The sequence below is a fragment of the Lampetra planeri genome, chromosome 22 (assembly GCF_965212315.1).
Source record: "Lampetra planeri chromosome 22, kcLamPlan1.2.h2, whole genome shotgun sequence".
Taxonomy (NCBI): Eukaryota; Metazoa; Chordata; class Hyperoartia; order Petromyzontiformes; family Petromyzontidae; genus Lampetra; species Lampetra planeri.
Window position 1 is genome coordinate 7,374,755 of NC_136128.1, and position 18,009 is coordinate 7,392,763.

The 18,009-nt window shown below is 41.9% G+C and overlaps 1 protein-coding gene across 9 annotated transcripts in view; it reads right to left on the reverse strand.

Moving 5' to 3' along the window:
- AHI1 (Abelson helper integration site 1) overlaps positions 1 to 17,023 on the reverse strand; it is a 73,285-nt gene extending 56,262 nt beyond the window's left edge. For 7 of the 9 annotated variants that reach the window (XR_013586601.1, XR_013586600.1, XM_078604311.1 and 4 more), the window contains exons 1-12: positions 16,844 to 17,023; positions 13,925 to 14,001; positions 13,268 to 13,410; positions 11,453 to 11,533; positions 10,396 to 10,614; positions 8,401 to 8,564; positions 7,518 to 7,798; positions 6,024 to 6,219; positions 4,586 to 4,778; positions 2,846 to 2,944; positions 2,490 to 2,675; positions 1,282 to 1,428 (exon numbers count right to left, since the gene is read on the reverse strand). Coding sequence is in view for 7 of the 9 variants with exons in the window: in XM_078604311.1 (XP_078460437.1) it covers positions 1,282 to 1,428; positions 2,490 to 2,675; positions 2,846 to 2,944; positions 4,586 to 4,778; positions 6,024 to 6,219; positions 7,518 to 7,798; positions 8,401 to 8,564; positions 10,396 to 10,614; positions 11,453 to 11,533; positions 13,268 to 13,410; positions 13,925 to 13,934 (1,719 nt within the window). In the remaining 2 variants the exon portion in view is untranslated. The remainder of the gene's footprint in view (positions 1 to 1,281; positions 1,429 to 2,489; positions 2,676 to 2,845; positions 2,945 to 4,585; positions 4,779 to 6,023; positions 6,220 to 7,517; positions 7,799 to 8,400; positions 8,565 to 10,395; positions 10,615 to 11,452; positions 11,534 to 13,267; positions 13,411 to 13,924; positions 14,002 to 16,843) is intronic. The other 2 variants (XM_078604310.1, XM_078604309.1) reach the window with 2 other exon arrangements.
- Between the last annotated feature and the right edge of the window lie 986 nt (positions 17,024 to 18,009).

An 18,009-nucleotide genomic window follows, 5' to 3' on the forward strand; every position in this document is an offset into this window, starting at 1 on the left:
GGGTAACTATATCAATCTCCCATTCATGCAGAACATGCTCATCAAGCTCGGCTGCAGACAAAAACTGCTGTAAACTCCTCACTAGCCTCAGGAAGACAAATAACCTGAATTGAAAGCCAGGTAAGAAGCCTGAATCCAGAAGTCTCTTTTGCAAAGTGAACTTTAAATTAAACATAATTTAGCAAACTTGAGTATGAATCAAAAATAAATACAAAATTCGCATAATATAGAATAATTAAGTGAAAAGAAGCATCTAAGAAAATATTTCAAAAGTAACAACACGCAGCATTAAAGAAAGATTAAGGTATAGAACATAACATAGAAAAAGTAAAACACATATGAATAAATGAAACAACAATGCAATGCAATTTCATATTTACTCGCGCTGCCTAAGCATTTGCACGGGATACACGGCCGAGGTGGAGGGTGTGTGCAGAGGGGGTGTGACGTCATCACGACGCACGAACCCGGCTAGACGCTGTGGAATGCGGGATGACGTCATCATGCCCACGTGCGTGGTCACGTCACAGCAGGGCACTTGGCAGCCAGTATAGAGCAGGGGTTGGCAACCGATATAACAAGAGGAGCCATTTTTTTCGAATTCAGTCAAAAAAAAAAACACTCAATATTTCAAGAGCCGCAATGCATGTGAATACAGGACGGTGATCCTTAATAAATAACGTCACAAAGTATCCCTTAAAGTAGCCGCAGGTTGCCGACCATCCCCTCCGATTGATGCTCCTGCTGTTGTAGAGTGACTCACGCAGCCAGCTGTGGCTGCAGGGTTTTGGTAGTACATGTTGTTTATGCCATTTATTGTGAAAATTCCGTCACAGTTCCTATGATTGCTTTTTCATTGCTTTCATGGCTTTATTTTGGTGATTTGGAAAAGTGTATTGGTTTAGCCATGTTTGTTTGTTGTAGTACAGAGTTAGACTGATGGCCTTAATCTAAGTTGTCTTGTGGTTGTTGTTGTTTGACTTGCATCCCACTGGGATTTTTGCACAGCGTTGGTGTACGGTGTTTTTTCTGCAATATTTTGCTGTCTTTTTTTGGATTTTCTGCTTGCACTTAGTCACATATTCACTTTAAGATGTTTTTTGTTCATGTTTTAGTTTTTTGTTTGTTGCGGTTGCACCCGATTCAAGAGCCGAATGGCTCACAGGGCTCTACCTAATAAATGAACTTGAAATGAACTTGAAACTTGGTACAGAGGTACCTATACAGTGAGCGGCAGCACATTCTACAACTCCACCGGGCAGTAATGATCAGTGGCAGTACCTGTCCTGGCAGGCGGCTCCACTTGAGGGCATCACGACGCTGGGAGGCGCGCACGGGCGATGACGCAACACCAGAGCCCGGCTCGTCAGGTGCTCGGGAGCCTTGCTCCTGCTGCAGCGCCATCATGGAGCGTCCAAATGAATCCAGCTGCAAGCGACACACAACGTGGTGTTTCATTCTTCACCTGAGGACGGCTGCTTGAGTTGTGGCCGAAACGTCGTGAGAATTATTTTATTATGTTTTATTTTTATTATTTTATTACTTCCCTTCTACGTGACTTTACCGAAAGAACCGAGAAGATGAAGACACACAAGGGGTTAAAATACACGGGCAAAGCACGCGGTGCTGTCAAGCCGGGTAAAATGTACGTGCTAAAGTCATGACAGGCTTTGGGGAATTCGACTGCTGAAATCATCGCTGAAAATCGTTTTCTATCGTGGCAAATGTTGATGTCCAATCAAGCGAGAAACTCTTTGTGGGATGTCAAAAGTGGTCATACTAAGAAGAGATTAGAGAACAGTATGGGGATGTGGAATTTCTGACACTGGCTTAAGACCACAAATAGAAATGAGCACCATTCCATGCTTGTTTAACCAGACTTTGACTTACCAAGCAAAAACTTGCATGCGACTCTTTTCATGGGGACGCTGCTGGATATTTTTTGCCAATTAATTTCTCGTAGACTCCACCGGTTTTGTGAGTTAAATGGATTATGGCAATTATAAACCAGACAACGATTATAATCCATCGGTTCGTTCAACAGTGATCATAAGCCATCGGTTGGCTAGAGAGTGATGATTATAAACCATCGGTAAGCTAGTCCAGGGTTCAGCGACCTGCGGCTCTGAAGCCGCATGCGGCTCTTTGGCTCTTTTTAAATCCTTCATATTAAGTTCGCTTGCTTGCTTACGACCGTGCAAATCTTTCGGTCGTTTTTTAACCCACTTCCCGTGATCCAATCGAGCTGACATTTTCCACACAGACTCGTTGTGTGTGGCAATTAATATTCGTGAAAAAAATTTCCCAAAATTTTACACTTTTTAGGACAAAAATATTATATTTAATTACCAATTGCTTAATGGTGCAATGCAATCATCTGACCCATAGGTGGCAGCCATCTCAAGCCAGAGGACGAGAGGACTCTAGCCGCCACGCATATAAAGGATTTATAGTGAAAAACTTTGTTTTTACGGGTTATACTCGTTCACCTGCGAGGGCAGTCGGAGTCCCTTGACCGTGACGTAGATCGTAGCCGGGTAGCGCAGACGGGCGTGCTTCGCGTACCACTCGTACACAGGCAACACGCCCACCGCGTGCCGAAACCGAGCCGGCGGGTAGAACAACTGCAGGCGCATCTTTCCGCCCACGTTCACCGCACCGTTGGCACCGACCAGCTGTTTTAACGGCACACGTGCCAAACGGCACAACCAAAATCTCAAGTGTCATACACTCCCAAAGGTATAATTAAAATAATTGTCTCTTTGTCCCCCAATTAGATATACTTTGAAATGTTTTCTCATGTACTAGTCAGGTTGATTGATGGCAAAGTTTCAGAGGGGCACACCTTGAGGAAAGCCCAGGCCAGGCACCGCCGGCCACCGCTGTCTGTCTGGAGGGCGGAGTAGTTGGTCTGAGTTTCGTCCATGCTCACAAGATCCACCACCTAAAGCACAAAGGCCAGCATCACCAACACAAAAGCCATTTGTTAGGTGCCTTGCGCACATCTCCATTCATAGTGACATCCGCCTTTGTCTTCTCACAAAGCTGTACCTATTTTATCAACCATGCAACAATGAAGTAGTGAGTCAACCTTCAAACAGAATGTTAACTCGTGCTCTCATTTTGAACTCCACTCGCTGAGTCAATCACTCAGATCACAGAGCCACTGGGCCTAATGACACTGGCTTTATGAGTAACGTAAAACATTTTAATCACCAAATATCTGTTCCCAATGTGTACGGGCAGGTAGAAATAGCATTTAACCAATTAACAGATGTGTGGTCACCAGTCAGGGAGACAGAGATGATGCTGGCTCCTCCACCACTTCCCCTATAATCATGCACGTGTGCATTGTCAATCGGAATTGGTGCTCGCACATCAGTGCATTTCAACATCAATTAAGTGATATGCTCATCGTATATTTAAGAAAATGGACTTAACAAAAGTGTACAAATGAGACAAAAAACCCAATACAAATGAGATGGTAAAATCAAGACCACAAAATAATAATTTATTGTATTGAATCATTAGAATTCATCAATTTGCTGGCTCATTCATTACATACTAATTAATTAAGTACAGATGACCTTTATAACTACGTTAAACCTTTATAACCTTGATTAAAGAGTAGACCAAATTTCCTTCATGAAGGAGGCCTGGGTAACAAACAAAAAAGTACAGCAAATCAAAGCTGATACAAGTTCAAGCATAGCAGCAGTGGCGGCTCATTGCATGTCCACTAGGTGGGGCTGTTGTGAGTGACCTCTGGTGCTCTCATTAAGAAAAACTTCGTCATGTTATTGGCCTTCCGTGAAAGTGATAAAACTGTCTAATCTACCAACGGTCGGCATTTAGAAACAATACGAAACAAAACAACAAAACAAGCAAATGCTGTCCCCATGTACTTCCAAGTCCACACTACACAACCCCTTTGACACTGGCAAAAGCCGTGACCTGTTATATTTGCACAGTGCAACCTGGCGTTGTGACGTAGTAATTACAGCCATGGGTGCCTTTTTCACCGCCCTGAATGGGTCTCAAACGGCGTGGCTAAAATGTGAAGCTAATCGCAATGCACGAAGGGATATCTCTCACTCGGACGCCTTCACAGCTGCCCCGACACCTCCCCAAGGCACAAATCAGACTGTGGTTTTGCAGCGGTTTCTGATATGAACAAATACAAATGTTATTTTCATTAGGCAATTCAAGTTGAAAGAATCATTACAATTAAAACAAAAATTAACACAGAACTATTGATAGAAAAGATTTTTTTTCGTAGAAAAATAATTTCTCATCTCCAGCTGCTTGATGGGGCAGCGCCCCAACGCCCCTAGTGGACGAACCGTGCCTGCAGAGACCGTAGCAGAGACCTTACAACCAGTTGTATTGCCCACTAATAATCAGATTTAAATCCTACAAACCGAGCCAACGAGGGCGCCTCTCAAACTCTCCAGCGGTTGGGGCAATCAGTATTGAGGGGCCGGCTCGCAGAGGGGAGTCCAAGGCTTTTCCCCAGGTTGGCATCGCCACCACGAGGTACCACCACCATCACCAAAAGCCACCGGCTGCCACCATGCATACCCACCTCGAAGAAGAGTAACACGCGCGCAGCTCCGGGCTCGACGCGGAGGAATGGGCCGAGACGGTGGGGGAACACCAGCTGCTCCTCCCACTCAGGGAGCAACGAGCGGTGAGTGCGCACGTCGCATGGCTGCGTGGTCAGAGGATGCTCCGAGTCGGAGGAGCCCGGATGGCTGGGAGCTGCGGCAGGTTGCTCGCTGGCACGCGGACGCAGGAAAGGGAAACCGTGTTAGAGGTCGGTCGCTTGAGACTGCTTAAGGGAGGTAATGTACACTGATATAAAATAACAATTTCTGACTCTTTAATGTTTGTTAAATATCCAATGTTAACGTCTAAAAATGCTGTCTTGTATAAAAAAATCCTTCAAGTTGAATTATGTATTCAAACACATCACTGAGTAACAACACATGTATGTTATTTGGGTCTTTCGGTAAAGTCACGTAGATAGGTTCAAAGCAAATGACCAACAAGTAAACCCGTAAAAACAAAGTTTTTCACTATACATCCTTTATATGCGTGGTGGCTAGAGTCTTCTCGTCCTCTGGCTTGAGATGGCTGCCACCTATGGGTCAGATGATTGTCTGCCAGTATTAAGCAATTGGTAATTAAATATTTAATTTGTTTTCCCTAAACAGTGTAAAATTTTGGAAAAAAAATTTCACCAACATTAATTGTCTCGCACAACGAGTCTGTGTGCAAAATGTCAGCTCGATTGGATCACGGGAAGTGGGTTAAAAAACGACCGAAAGATTTGCACGGTCGTAAGCAAGCAAGCAAGCACGCAAGCACGCAAGCAAGCAAGCAAACTTAATATAAAGGATTTAAAAACTACGACGATTCGATCGCAACACAAGCGGTCGTCAACCCATCTACGTGACTTTACCGAAAGACCCAAAGAATATAAATTCCTGCAGTCACGAAAGCTTTAAGTCAAGATTTAACATATGTATGCGCTAACATATTTTGGAAGACACAACGAGAGCGATGATGACAATTAAGACGATGATGCTGGACCCGCAGTGTTGCGATGATTTTGATTATGGCAATAATAGTGATGATGGTAATGACAATGGAGATGATCTTCTTGGTTCTTTCGGTAAAGTCACATAGAAGGGAGATAATAAAATAATAAAAATAAAACATAATAAAATAATACAATATTATGTTTAATTTTTATTATTTTATTATCTCCCTTCTACGTGACTTTACAGAAAGAACCAAGAAGATGAATCCCTGCAGTCACGAAAGCTTTAAATCGAAAAATGGAGATGATGACAAATGTGATGATGACGATCATGATTGCGAGGATTATGACGATCATAACAATGATGATCATGAAGACAATGATGATGCCGACTGCGGTGGTCACGATGACGACAACAACAAAGACGACATGATACTGAGCTCTTCCCACCCCCCCACCACACTCCCTCCCCTCCCACCTGTCCTCCTTGCGCACGTACTGCCCCGTGGCAGCGTCCACCAGGTACACGCGCACCAGCGCACATGCAAGCAGCGGATCAGAGGCCAGGCGGTCAGTGCGGTGCACGAACACGCCCAGCGCCTGTTCGTCCTCCTCTCTCCGCTCTGCCTCCTGAGCCACCTCCGCTGACGAGGCTTCCTTGCCGCCCGCCACCGCTGCGTGTTACATCAAAGCGCCGCCACACTTTCCGTCAAACGCGCTTGTCAGCGACGGCAGATCGCCAAGGGCGAGGAGGGAAACGCACCGGGATTTGAGAGCTTGCCCACATTGCGCAGTGGTTATAGGTACGCAATAAGTATACATTCCTTTTTCTTGGTTCTTTCGGTAAAGTCACGTAGAATGGAAGTAATAAAATAATAAAAATAAAACATAATAAAATAATTCTCACGACGTTTCGGCCACAACGCAAGCAGCCGTCCTCAGGTGAAGACCAGGTCTGTCGGGAAGACAGCGTCTGAATGAAACAGCACCATGTTTGGAGCGTATATTTAAGCTGGGTTGGAAGGGGGGGAAGGGCGCCTTGACAAAAGAATTTGCAGGACGGCTGCTTGCGTTGTGGCCGAAACGTCGTGAGAATTATTTTATTATGTTTTATTATTATTATTTCATTATTTCTATTCTACGTGACTTTACCGAAAGAACTAAGAAGATGAATCCCTGCAGTCACGAAAGCTTTAAATCGAAATATAAATTCCTCGTTCCAAGTATTGTTCATGAGAAAAAGGGGATGAGTGGCATTGTGGTTAGCACTCTTGTTTATATATGTCACCGTATAGTTGGGCCTCAGAGATCGGCTCCTCTGCTGCTCATTCTAAACACTCCCTTTGTGTCTGGACGACCCAGTGTCCGTTTAGAGTATTTGGTCCCTATACAGGTAGTCCTCGACTTATGATGGAGATGCGTTACGACGACCCCATCGTAAGTCAAACATATTGTAAGTCAAAGATGGCCTAGCTTACCCAGGAGTCTTAAAGAATGGTGATAATTTAGCAAAACAGAGCAATTTACAGTACCGTACTGTATAAACTATATACTGTATGTATTTATGAATTACAATACTGTATTGCACAGTAAAATGTAAAGTAAAAAAAACAAGGTAAATTCTTAGCCTACCTATATGAACTGAAATTTAATAGAAAGTTTCTTCAGGAAACAATCCTATCTGCTATAAAAAAAACTTTTAACATGCATTGGAACGTATCGTATCGTGGTAACCCTAAAATGAAATCGCTAAAGCTAAGTATCATACGTACAATTTTGTCGTATCGCTATTGCCATCGTAAGATCGAAATATCGTAAGTCGGACCATCGTAACTCGGGGACTATCTGTACATTTCCACGTGATAAACCACGTTGTTGTCATTTGTGGCCAGGTCGCTTCTGAAAAAGTGCTCTATAGCTCTGGTCCTTACCTGGTAAAGTAAAAAAGAAATAGTTTAGTGTTCATCTTCACCTTTCGCGTTCTTCTTCTTGGTCCTCCTGGCGGCTTTCGGTCGCCTCGCGGCCTCCTCCCCCTCCTCGGTGAGTGCGACCTCCTCGTCAGGGCGATCTGGACTCATGACAGCCCTGCTCTTCTCGCGACCCTCCCTGTTTCGCCGTAGCCGAGGGACCGGTGGTTCGGGAGAGCCCTCGGCCGTGCGGACCTCCCTTCCTCTGGACGGCGTCCTCGACTTGACCTTTGCCCTCCGAACCGCTGGCAGGGGGCTATTGTCCAGGTCAGCTAGGGTCATGGTTCTAAAGAAAAATGCATACAAAAGCATAATGACGTACAAATTAACCAACTTACATTAGAAAAACATGCCTCGTTGTTTTTGAAAAAAGTAAATTCACATGTTTCAAGTAGTAATATGTATTTCAGCCATCACAGATGAGCTGTCGAATTTGTTAGAACTCATCTAATCCACAATTTTGTTATCTACAGCCCCTAATCCTTGGAAATTCCAATTACCCGTGTTTGTTCGTCATCCTATGAGCCAAGTTATTCCATTGACAAAGAGGCGCGCATCGCGTGATTAAAGCGGGCACTAAATGTATCTTATTATGTAATTGTTTTATCCCATAAGTGCTCCGATTTCCTCGTATAAACACTCATTAATTAGCTGAAAACATCTTAATAGAGGACTGCAGAGCTTGGACAATTGTTGATGCTGCCTCACTGCCCGGCTGCATTTCCAGCTGGTCTGGGATTCCTCGGCAATTGTAAGATGCAATTTGCATGAACGAAGGCGGCATTATGTAAAACTAGACATCATTATCATTCTTATTATACTTATTCTGTGCACAACATATAAATAGCAAAATGTGTCATTTTGTAAAACAAAAATAGCCATTCTGACCTGTCTGCTTCTATCGTCTCATTGTTCAGGGTCGGCTCCTTCTTGATTTTTATTTTCGTGACAACTTCTTCACCCTGAGTCATCGTTTCTCTTTTCTTTCTGGGCTTCTTGGGCTGGTCATCGCTGGGTGTGCTGGTTTCTAGAATCAGCTGCTGCTTATCCTCCTGGACAAGGGTGGAGTTTGGTGTTTATGTACCGATGTAACGGCAGACACACCGGTATACACGTAGGATTTCGCGACCAATATCATCCATAATAGAGGTTTTTGGGTTAGATCGCGTAAACATATGAATGTGTCGTTAAAACCCGCCACCACCCGACACAGCCAACTAGTAAGGGTTGTCACGTAAACAGAACGTGCCAATTCGTCACTAGTACATCACACCGGTGTGTTGGAGAGCCAAGCCACAACATTTACAATCTGAATCCATTTGAAGCTAGTTGCAATTACTGGCGAAACGTCGTACTCAGATTGTAAATGTTATCATAACCCGCTCCTTTTGAATTTAGATAACTTTTAATTATATTACGGATTTGTACGATTGCTGTTTGTCGTAAATGTATTTTTGCATCAAAATTTCTATATTACTTGACACGTTATAATCCCCCCCTTGTAAAGGAGATATTCTGCCTCATTAAGTTTTCACTTGACTTATGCTTTGGACACCTACCAACTAACAGTAATCATAATACATCATAATGACAGTTCACGCTTGGTTCATGCAAGGGTGAAGTGAAACGTGTATGGTTTCTGGAGCCAATAGTAACCACTTCAAAAAGTGTACATAAACATAACAGAGGCTGCCGTGGCACAAAATGAACGTACTAGACTTGCAATCAAAAGATAAAATGTTCGATCTCCTGGCATAGAATTTGAGTCTCTTGAATCCCCCTGCCTCTATTCGCCCAGCAGTATGAATGGGTACACCACACTTAGTTAATCAGTAGGGCGTGTGTGTGGCAGAGTATGAAGAGTTGCCAAAATTACCCGCAAGGCGGGACCTCTTTAAACTCCTTTAGTCAAATCAATCAAACTTTATTTTACGTGCCAATATCGCCCTCAGTTAAGTAGGCGTCACTGGAACGGGAAGAGTAGACGCCCTTCCATCAGTGACGGCATCAGCTAGCAATTGCCAAGCTGCACCTTTACTTTTAAGAAACTTAATAAGCGGTGTCAATAAACACAAGACCTAAGAGTTCAACTGAATTACAATTCTCCAGGTGCAGAAATTAGCATGAGCACTGCAACATAAATCACCTGGTGTACAACTCAACAAACGATATTGGTTGAGATGATACTTGGCTGCTGCAGCTCCTTACTATTAAAAATGTCCCTCCCTTTATTACTGCTAATCCTACTTCCTCCCTTTATGACTGCTAATCCTACATAATACACTAGCACAGGGGTCGGCAACCTACGGCTCCGGAGCCACATGCGGCTCTTTACGGGCTGCTTCTTGACGATATGTACGTATGTACAGTATGTACTCAGATGCATTGCGGCTCTTGAAATACTGAATTTTGTACCGAATTGTAAAGAAATGGCTCTTCTTGTTATTTTGGTTGCCGACCCCTGCACTAGCGTAATATGACTTTGAGACCCCCCCACCACCTACACATTCCACAAGTAGTGACTAATTCCCTATCTGCATTTTCCATAAATATGCTAAATTCCTCTGTTGATATGTAAATTCCTTTGTCAAGGCGCTCTCCTCCTCTAACCCAGCTTAAATATACGCTGCCAAGCTTGGTGGTGTTCATTCAGACGCTGTCTTTCCGATAGCACGGCTGCTTGCGTTGTGGCCGAAACGTCGTGAGAATTATATTTTATGTTTTATTTGTATTAGTTCATTATTTCCCTTCTACGTGACTTTACCGAAAGAACCAACAAGATGAATCCCTGCAGTCACGACAACTTTAAATCGAAAATAAATTATACTTGAAGTCAGAATTGGGACCAGAATCAGAGCTAAAAGAATTAGCAGTTTCCAATACCTTGATTTTGTCCGATATTGTAAAGACCTCGCTGGTGGTGTAGCCTCCGGGGTCATCCTCATCTGGAGGGAGCAACGGCAACTGCCGTTGCTTTTTCTTCTTCTTTTTGATCTTTGCGTCTGTGGCCTCTATGTCCTCGGCCATGACATTGCTAGATTTTTTGGCAGTGGGCACCCGTTCCCGCTGCTTGTTCTTGTTGAAACGTGGGCTCTGCTGCTCCTGGACAGCACATGACATAAAACAATGGGGGGGGGGGTGGAAACAAGTCAAGATATCTGTCTCTTGCCTAAAATACCAGGCAACCCAGCAGAATTTGTTAAACAGATCACACCCTCCTGATTGAGACTGAGATGTCAAAAACTGGTGCAGAATTTTCCTACTTAAGAGAATGCAGAGATACTTGTGCAAACATACTTTTTGGCTGATGAACCCAAATGTTATCCTGTATTATTTGCTCGTGATATTACATATTTTGTCCGTTTATTTATTTACTATATCATTACGCACAGTATGCCACGTTGATGCATATTAATGTTATGCAGTGAACGGATTGTATTTAATGAACACTGATGCGTATCGTCGTTTAAATAGTTCATTAACACAATATGCAGAGGAAATAGATTCTCCATCATCGCAAAAAAACGTGGTTATACGTTCATCTGTAGATAAATGAACTGAGAAACCCTTTCGATTTAAAGCTTTCGTGACTGCAGGGATTCATATTATTGGTTCTTTCGGTAAAGTCACGTAAAAGGGAAATAATAAAATAATACAAATAAAACATAATAAAATAAAATTATCACGTTTCGGCCACAACGCAAGCAGCCGTCCTCAGGTGAAGAAACAGAGCTGTTGGAAAGACAAGGACGGCTGCTTGCGTTGTGGCCAAAACGTCGTGAGAATTTTAATATGTTTTATTTTTATTATTTTATTATTTCCCTTTTACGTGACTTACCGAAAGAACCAAGAATATGAGAAACACTTTCTAGATTGTTATTGGATCGCCATCGTAACACCTGTTGTTGCTTGTATATGAGTCAACCAACTGCATGTCTACCTGGTTGTAGGTGTTGTGGAGAATGGTCTCCTCATTCTCGCTGCTCTTCTGCAGGTCCAGACTCCTGCGTAGATTTTCCAGCTGCAAATACAACGAACACAGTCAACACACATAAAGTACAGAGAACTACTTAGAAACTATTTTTATTTTAACAGGTAAGGCCCACTGTGCAATATAGCTCTCTTTCAGAAGCGACCTGGCCACAAATGATAGCTCAACGAAGTGTCTTACCATGTGGAAATGTATAGCAACCAGATACTTTAAACGAATGTTTCTAATTGTGGAAGGCAAAACCAGAGGAGCCGGATAAAATCAATGCGACCACGGGGAAAACATGCAAACTCCAAATATACAGGCGTCGTCAGGGTTGAAACGAACCCACGACCTCATATATACCAGGCGAGGTAGGTAACATCATAGCATGCATGTATGTTGAACTTCTTTTGCACCGTATATCGCCAACCGTGCTTATCGGAGGTGTGGGAAACGGACAACAAACTAAACACAAAACGCAATTGTAATGAAATGAGTTTCCAATCTAGATTTAAAAGTGCAGAGCTCCATTGGTATCCTAATATCGGAAGGGCATTCCAGACGGCCGCAGAAGCACATCTGAGAGTGTGCGATGCAGCGTCTCTCTGTTCCTTGGGGGACAGCACACTTTCTACCCCAGCCTGAGCTCAGAAGTTAATATGGGTCTTCATAGTAATGTCACATGACTATGAATAGGTATGAAAACTGTACGAGTTAATTATTGCACTCTTTTCGACACATATCTACCTAATTTCGAAATCCAGGGCACCGTTATATCTAAACACACGTACATTATAATCTAACAATTGTTGCATTCATTTTTAATTGCAGACGCTAATCATTATATTGAAAGCACCAATTGACATTCTAAATCCTTTACCAACCCTCCCTGCACATCTTATATTCCCATGTGGGGGTCACAAAATTAATCTTTTTCGCATCTTTTTACCATCTCATTTGTATCGTTTCATATTTCTTGTTTCTTTGACAGTTTGGTTTACTGCATTAGCCCGAGCAGAATATTACCATATAATCAGCTTGTTTTACATAACAATTATAACACACAATATTTCATGCATAAATTGAAAGCGTACAAATACATTTTAATCGGCAAATTCGTGCATTGTTATGCGCCTATTTCCCATGGCTGCATTATTGTCCAGTGCAGTGCCATAGTGGCGAGATGTTAACTACCTCTCCTGGCATATGGGTCGTGGATTCAATCCCGACTTTGAGGCCTGTATATTTGTTCTCCCCATTGGTCGCGTGGATTTTTCTCCGGGTTCTCCAGTTTTTCCCTCCACATTTAGAATCAACATCATGCGTTTCGAGTATTTGGCTGCTTTAAATTTCTACACGATAAGCCACTTCGTCGAGCTATCATTTGTGGCCAGGTCGCTTCTGAAAAAGAGCTACATAGCACAGTGGGCCTTACCTGGTAAAAAAAAAAAAAAAATGTTATTCTAGATTTGAAGCTTTCGTGACTGCAAGGGTTCATACTCTTAGGTTTTTTCGGTAAAGTCACGTAGGTAAAAAAAAATAGAAATAATAATAGAAATAAAATAATAAATCACAACACAAGTCTCCGTCTTCAGGTGGGACCGTCACAGCTAAATTTACTGTATCAAGTGAGGAAAAATCCAAGAGACAAGCTCTTAAATACAAGTTAAGGGGGAGGGGGGGGCTTATCTGAATGTGGTATCTTTTACCCCACGTGACTTTACCGAAAAAAACCTAAGAGTATGAAAACATGTTTAGTTTAGCATGAAAAGGGTCACTCACGACGAAAGCGTCGCTCTCCTCCGCTTTCTTTTTTCTCCTTTTCTTCTCGGTCGAGATTTGTCCGCCCGCGTACGACTTGAGGACATCCTCGATGCGCGTGCGCGTCGTGTGAGAGCGCTCCTCGCCTCCCTCCGCCGTCACCCCTGCAAATTGACGTTCAAAATCGCTCTCCTCAGCTCGGGCTATCACCGTCGCGCTTATTGGCAGTACATCGTAACGAGCTGAGGGTTTAAATTTTACCAAGGCATTTTGCTTTGGTCGCAGTGTACGTATGTATGGAGGTGGATTTTTTGTGTATATATTGGAAATATAGTAGTGAGTAAAGATAAGTGGGACAACTGCATTATAGTTGTATTACTATACAAGATGATAATAGCCCTTCGCATGGATGGGTAAATAATTTTCCAAATTAAAATTAAAAATAAAACAGCATTCTTAATTTTGGAGGTCATAACAGCATTGCGTGTTTTTTTTTATAGTTTACATTCACATTAAGCCAAAAATAGTCATACTTAAGTAAAGCTGAAAAATATGGACCTGTTAACATTACTGTACTCGACATTATTGTGTTTCATTGCAAAGTAAGTGATGTAAAAACATACAAAACGAACATAATTCACTCTTACAGTAAACGTCCTTAACATAATTCACTCTTACCAACAGGCATGGCATCAGCTGTTATGACCTCCACTCCATGGCGAAGATATGTCTCCAGTGATTACACCTAGAAAGATCTGAGTGACAACACATTTCCATATTAATGTAACAAGTATTGTGCTAATGGTAAATGATGGGTCTCAAACTCTCAATCATCTTCACCTTCAGTGGTAATGATGGTCATCTGCTCATTCACCATGTGAAGTAATTGCCGAGTAGTGTTAATTTTGTTTATAAAATTAGTGACAAATATTTAATGAAAACTTTATTTTATTTTAGTCCACAATATGACTGAGTGAACAGAAATTATTCAGCATGATGATGACTATGATCGCCCGCAAAATAACTCAGCATGACTATGATCACATTAAAGTAAGTACTGTAGCCTCAATGAAGACACAGACCAAGACAATTTAGTAATGTTATTAGTGACAGCAGTGCATATGTTTGATTTAAAAATTAACCCGTAAAAACAAAGTTTTTCACTATAAATCCTTTATATGCGTGGCGGCTAGAGTCCTCTCGTCCTCTGGCTTGAGATGGCTGCCACCTATGGGTCAGATGATTGCCTGCCACCATTAAGCAATTGGTAATTAAATATAAAAAAAATTTTCCTAAAAAGTGTAAAATTTTAGAAAAAATTTTTAACGAAAATAAATTGTCACGCACAACGAGTCTGTGTGCAAAATGTCAGCTCGATTGGATCACGGGAAGTGGGTTCAAAAACGACCGAAAGATTTGCACGGTCGTAAGCGTGCAAGCAAGTGAACTTAATATAAAGGATTTAAAAAGATAAACGGATAAATATACAAAACGATCAACTTAATTCACTAATTGGCCTTGATAATCTAGGGGGGTTACTGTGAGCCCCTCACACCAACGTTACATAACTAAGAGGAGACTACATTTTTGACTGCTTTAGTCACATAGAGCAAGAAAATAAACAAGTGAAAGCCACAGACTAAGACTCGACTAATATTTGACATGCTGTCGACTATAATAAAAGAAACTTCAACCAAAATGTTAATCGTTGACGAAAGTATCACTGGTCAAGTGCCTGTTGGAATGTGTGCAAGCGTGGTCTATTTAAATTCTGATTTATTTCTAATCCATTAAAACATTTCCCGTCTTTATCTTTACTCAGTCATGCATTAATTAGTCAAATACTGTAGAGGTGCGTTATATTGTTGCCTGTTTAAATCACATTTATAACTCTACGTGGACGTCATCCAACGTGTATTATAAATTCACTTGGTAGTTTGAATCTCAATGGACGTCCATGTGAAATTGGAATTAACTGCTGCAGTTAAATATGGATTAACATAGTAAACATTTAGTTGATATCGCAAAGTGATGTACATTTGCAGTGTATGTATTATATTTTAAATGAAAATATACTTAATAGCGTTATTGTTATACGAATATAGAACACGCACGGTCGATCAATGTCGATGTAAACATCGATAGCACGGGCTATCAATACTGGATAAAGCATACATGTGATTGAAATCCCATTAAATCACACACCATGTAGTCTAGTCTGGATGTTTCTTAATAATCATTAAGGTGAATCTAGTGTGGATTTTTCCCCCAAAACGTATTACCATTCTACTGTACAGTAGTAATACATTAACAGCACAATGTAACGTGTACTGCAAAAGAGCAGTACATCAAATATATAAAGGGTAAACAATATTTAAAATATACCAATGAAAAAATAAGCCCATGAACTTTAAAGAATGTGCAATGATTGCATGCTTAAATGCAACTTTAGAATGGTTTCTTCTTAATCGTGTGAAAAGACAGTGTGACATGACGGTTCGAAACCACGACCACCCTGGCTAATAACACAGGCGGAGGTGCATTAAACACAAATACGCTGCGTCTGCTTAAGAGTGTACGTTACTGGGAAAAAAAATAGCAGCCCATCGTGTGCCGGCGGCAGTCGAAATTTGCCAACTTTTGTTGAATCGCCAGCATTTTTTTATTGGGAAAACCACATAGCAACATCACCCCCCCCCCTCCCCTCATATGTTGGTTAAATACTGCAGATTACAAAATGTGACCTTTTATCCAGTATCAAAGTATGAAAAAAAGAGAATAGGTTTTACCCTTTCTGGGAATAAATCAGGTGTTAAGATGTTCACGCACCAAATAGAAACCTTTTGGCACGGAATCAAGTCTGCATTAACCACACATCCTGTTGTTATAACAATTCGATATTTATTTAAAGTTGCGCATTTTGTTGTGACGTCACATTTCTCACCCCCCCTCCCTCGTCACACATCGTCACAAATGTCTGACCCCCCCCCTAGGTGCGTGACGTCATTTATGGCCGGCCCCATAGAAGATTATGTGATTAACACACACGTTTCAAAACAATACTGGTCGACCCATGACAGTTGACTCCAGATATTCACAACAAATTCACGTGATGTATGACATTAAACACACACACATGTTTATATATATAAAGCGAAGAAAACAGTGACAATATTTCAACGTAAATGTTCCTATCCTTGGTTCTTTCGGTAAAGTCACGTAGAAGGGAAATAATAAAATTAAATAAATCAATAAAACAATAAAAATTATCACGACGTTTCAAACTGCAACACAAGCAATCATCATCACCTGCTTGTGTTGCAGTCGAAACGTCGTGAGAATTTTTATTGTTTTGTATTTTTATTATTTTATTACTTCCCTTCTACGTGACTTTACCGAAATAACCAAGAATATGAATCCCTGCAGTCACGAAAGCTTTAAATCTAAAAAAATATAAATGTTCCTATTGATAGCAATGGGGTTAGGCCTGGTCAATTCTAGCGCCCTGCCCGTTAGAGGCCCTCTCTCCCTCACGCGCGAACCAACCAACCAACCCAACCATCACACAAACAAACACGCACACGCTTATAAACCCACCGAACCACGTTTACCGTGCGCGCGATTCTTTTGGAAGTAATTCCTAAGCAATTACAATTAACGCTGAACCCGTTAGTCGAGTGGTCGTCGTCTCGCTGAGCAATGAGACGCCGTTACCCAGACGCCGAGCGCCTTCGCAACGGCGCGGGTGACACGTCACGTGCTCGCGGCTCAGCCAATGGGCGCGCGCCCCTTTGCGTCACGCGAGTGGTGGGGTGGGAGGGGCTCAGCCCGATTGTGCCCCCCCCCTCCTCTTTGTGTGAATGTGACGTCATGGTCCAACAGCTGGAGTTTTATTATTGTTTCTTATTTATTATTATGATTTAATTTTGTCGTGATTTGATTTTGTTATTTTCATTTTTTATTATTATTTTACCTACGTGACTTTACCGAAAGAACCTAAGAGTATGAATCCTTGCAGTCACGAAAGCTTTAAGTCAAGATTTAGTTTATTGTACTTCCCCCGAAACCTCTGATTATCACGGTTAGCTACGTACGGTGCGAAAGAAGTTCAACATACATACGATATGGTCAGTCTGATAGACCGAGTCCTCGATGAATTAAGGGGCGAAATTGTTTGGAAACGGTAACTTCGGTATTAGCGATGGAAGAGTGATAAGGAGCAAGTGTGACTGGAGTGGATCAATTACTCCTGGATCCTCGATCAAGCTGGCTGCTTTACCTTCTGTCAAATGCAGTGGAGATAGGAATTGGGTGCTCCAACTCAAATTTAACAAGAAAAAAAATTTACCCGTAAAAACTAAGTTTTTCACTATAAATCCTTTATATGCGTGGCGGCTAGAGTCCTCTCGTCCTCTGGCTTGAGATGGCTGCCACCTATGGGTCAGATGATTGCCTGCCACCATTAAGCAATTGGTAATTAAATATAATTTATTTTTTCCTAAAAAGTGTAAAATTTTGAAGAAAAAATTTCACGAAAATAAATTGTCACGCACAACGAGTCTGTGTGCAAAATGTCAGCTCGATTGGATCACGGGAAGTGGGTTAAAAAATGACCGAAATATTTGCAAGGTCGTAAGCGCGCAAGCAAGCAAGCAAGTGAACTTAATATAAAGGATTTAATTACACCTTCTTCCGAATGTGTGCTTTGTACAGTAGTAATAAATGTTCTCGCCCCGCCATAGGAACGAGGAACTTCCACAAGC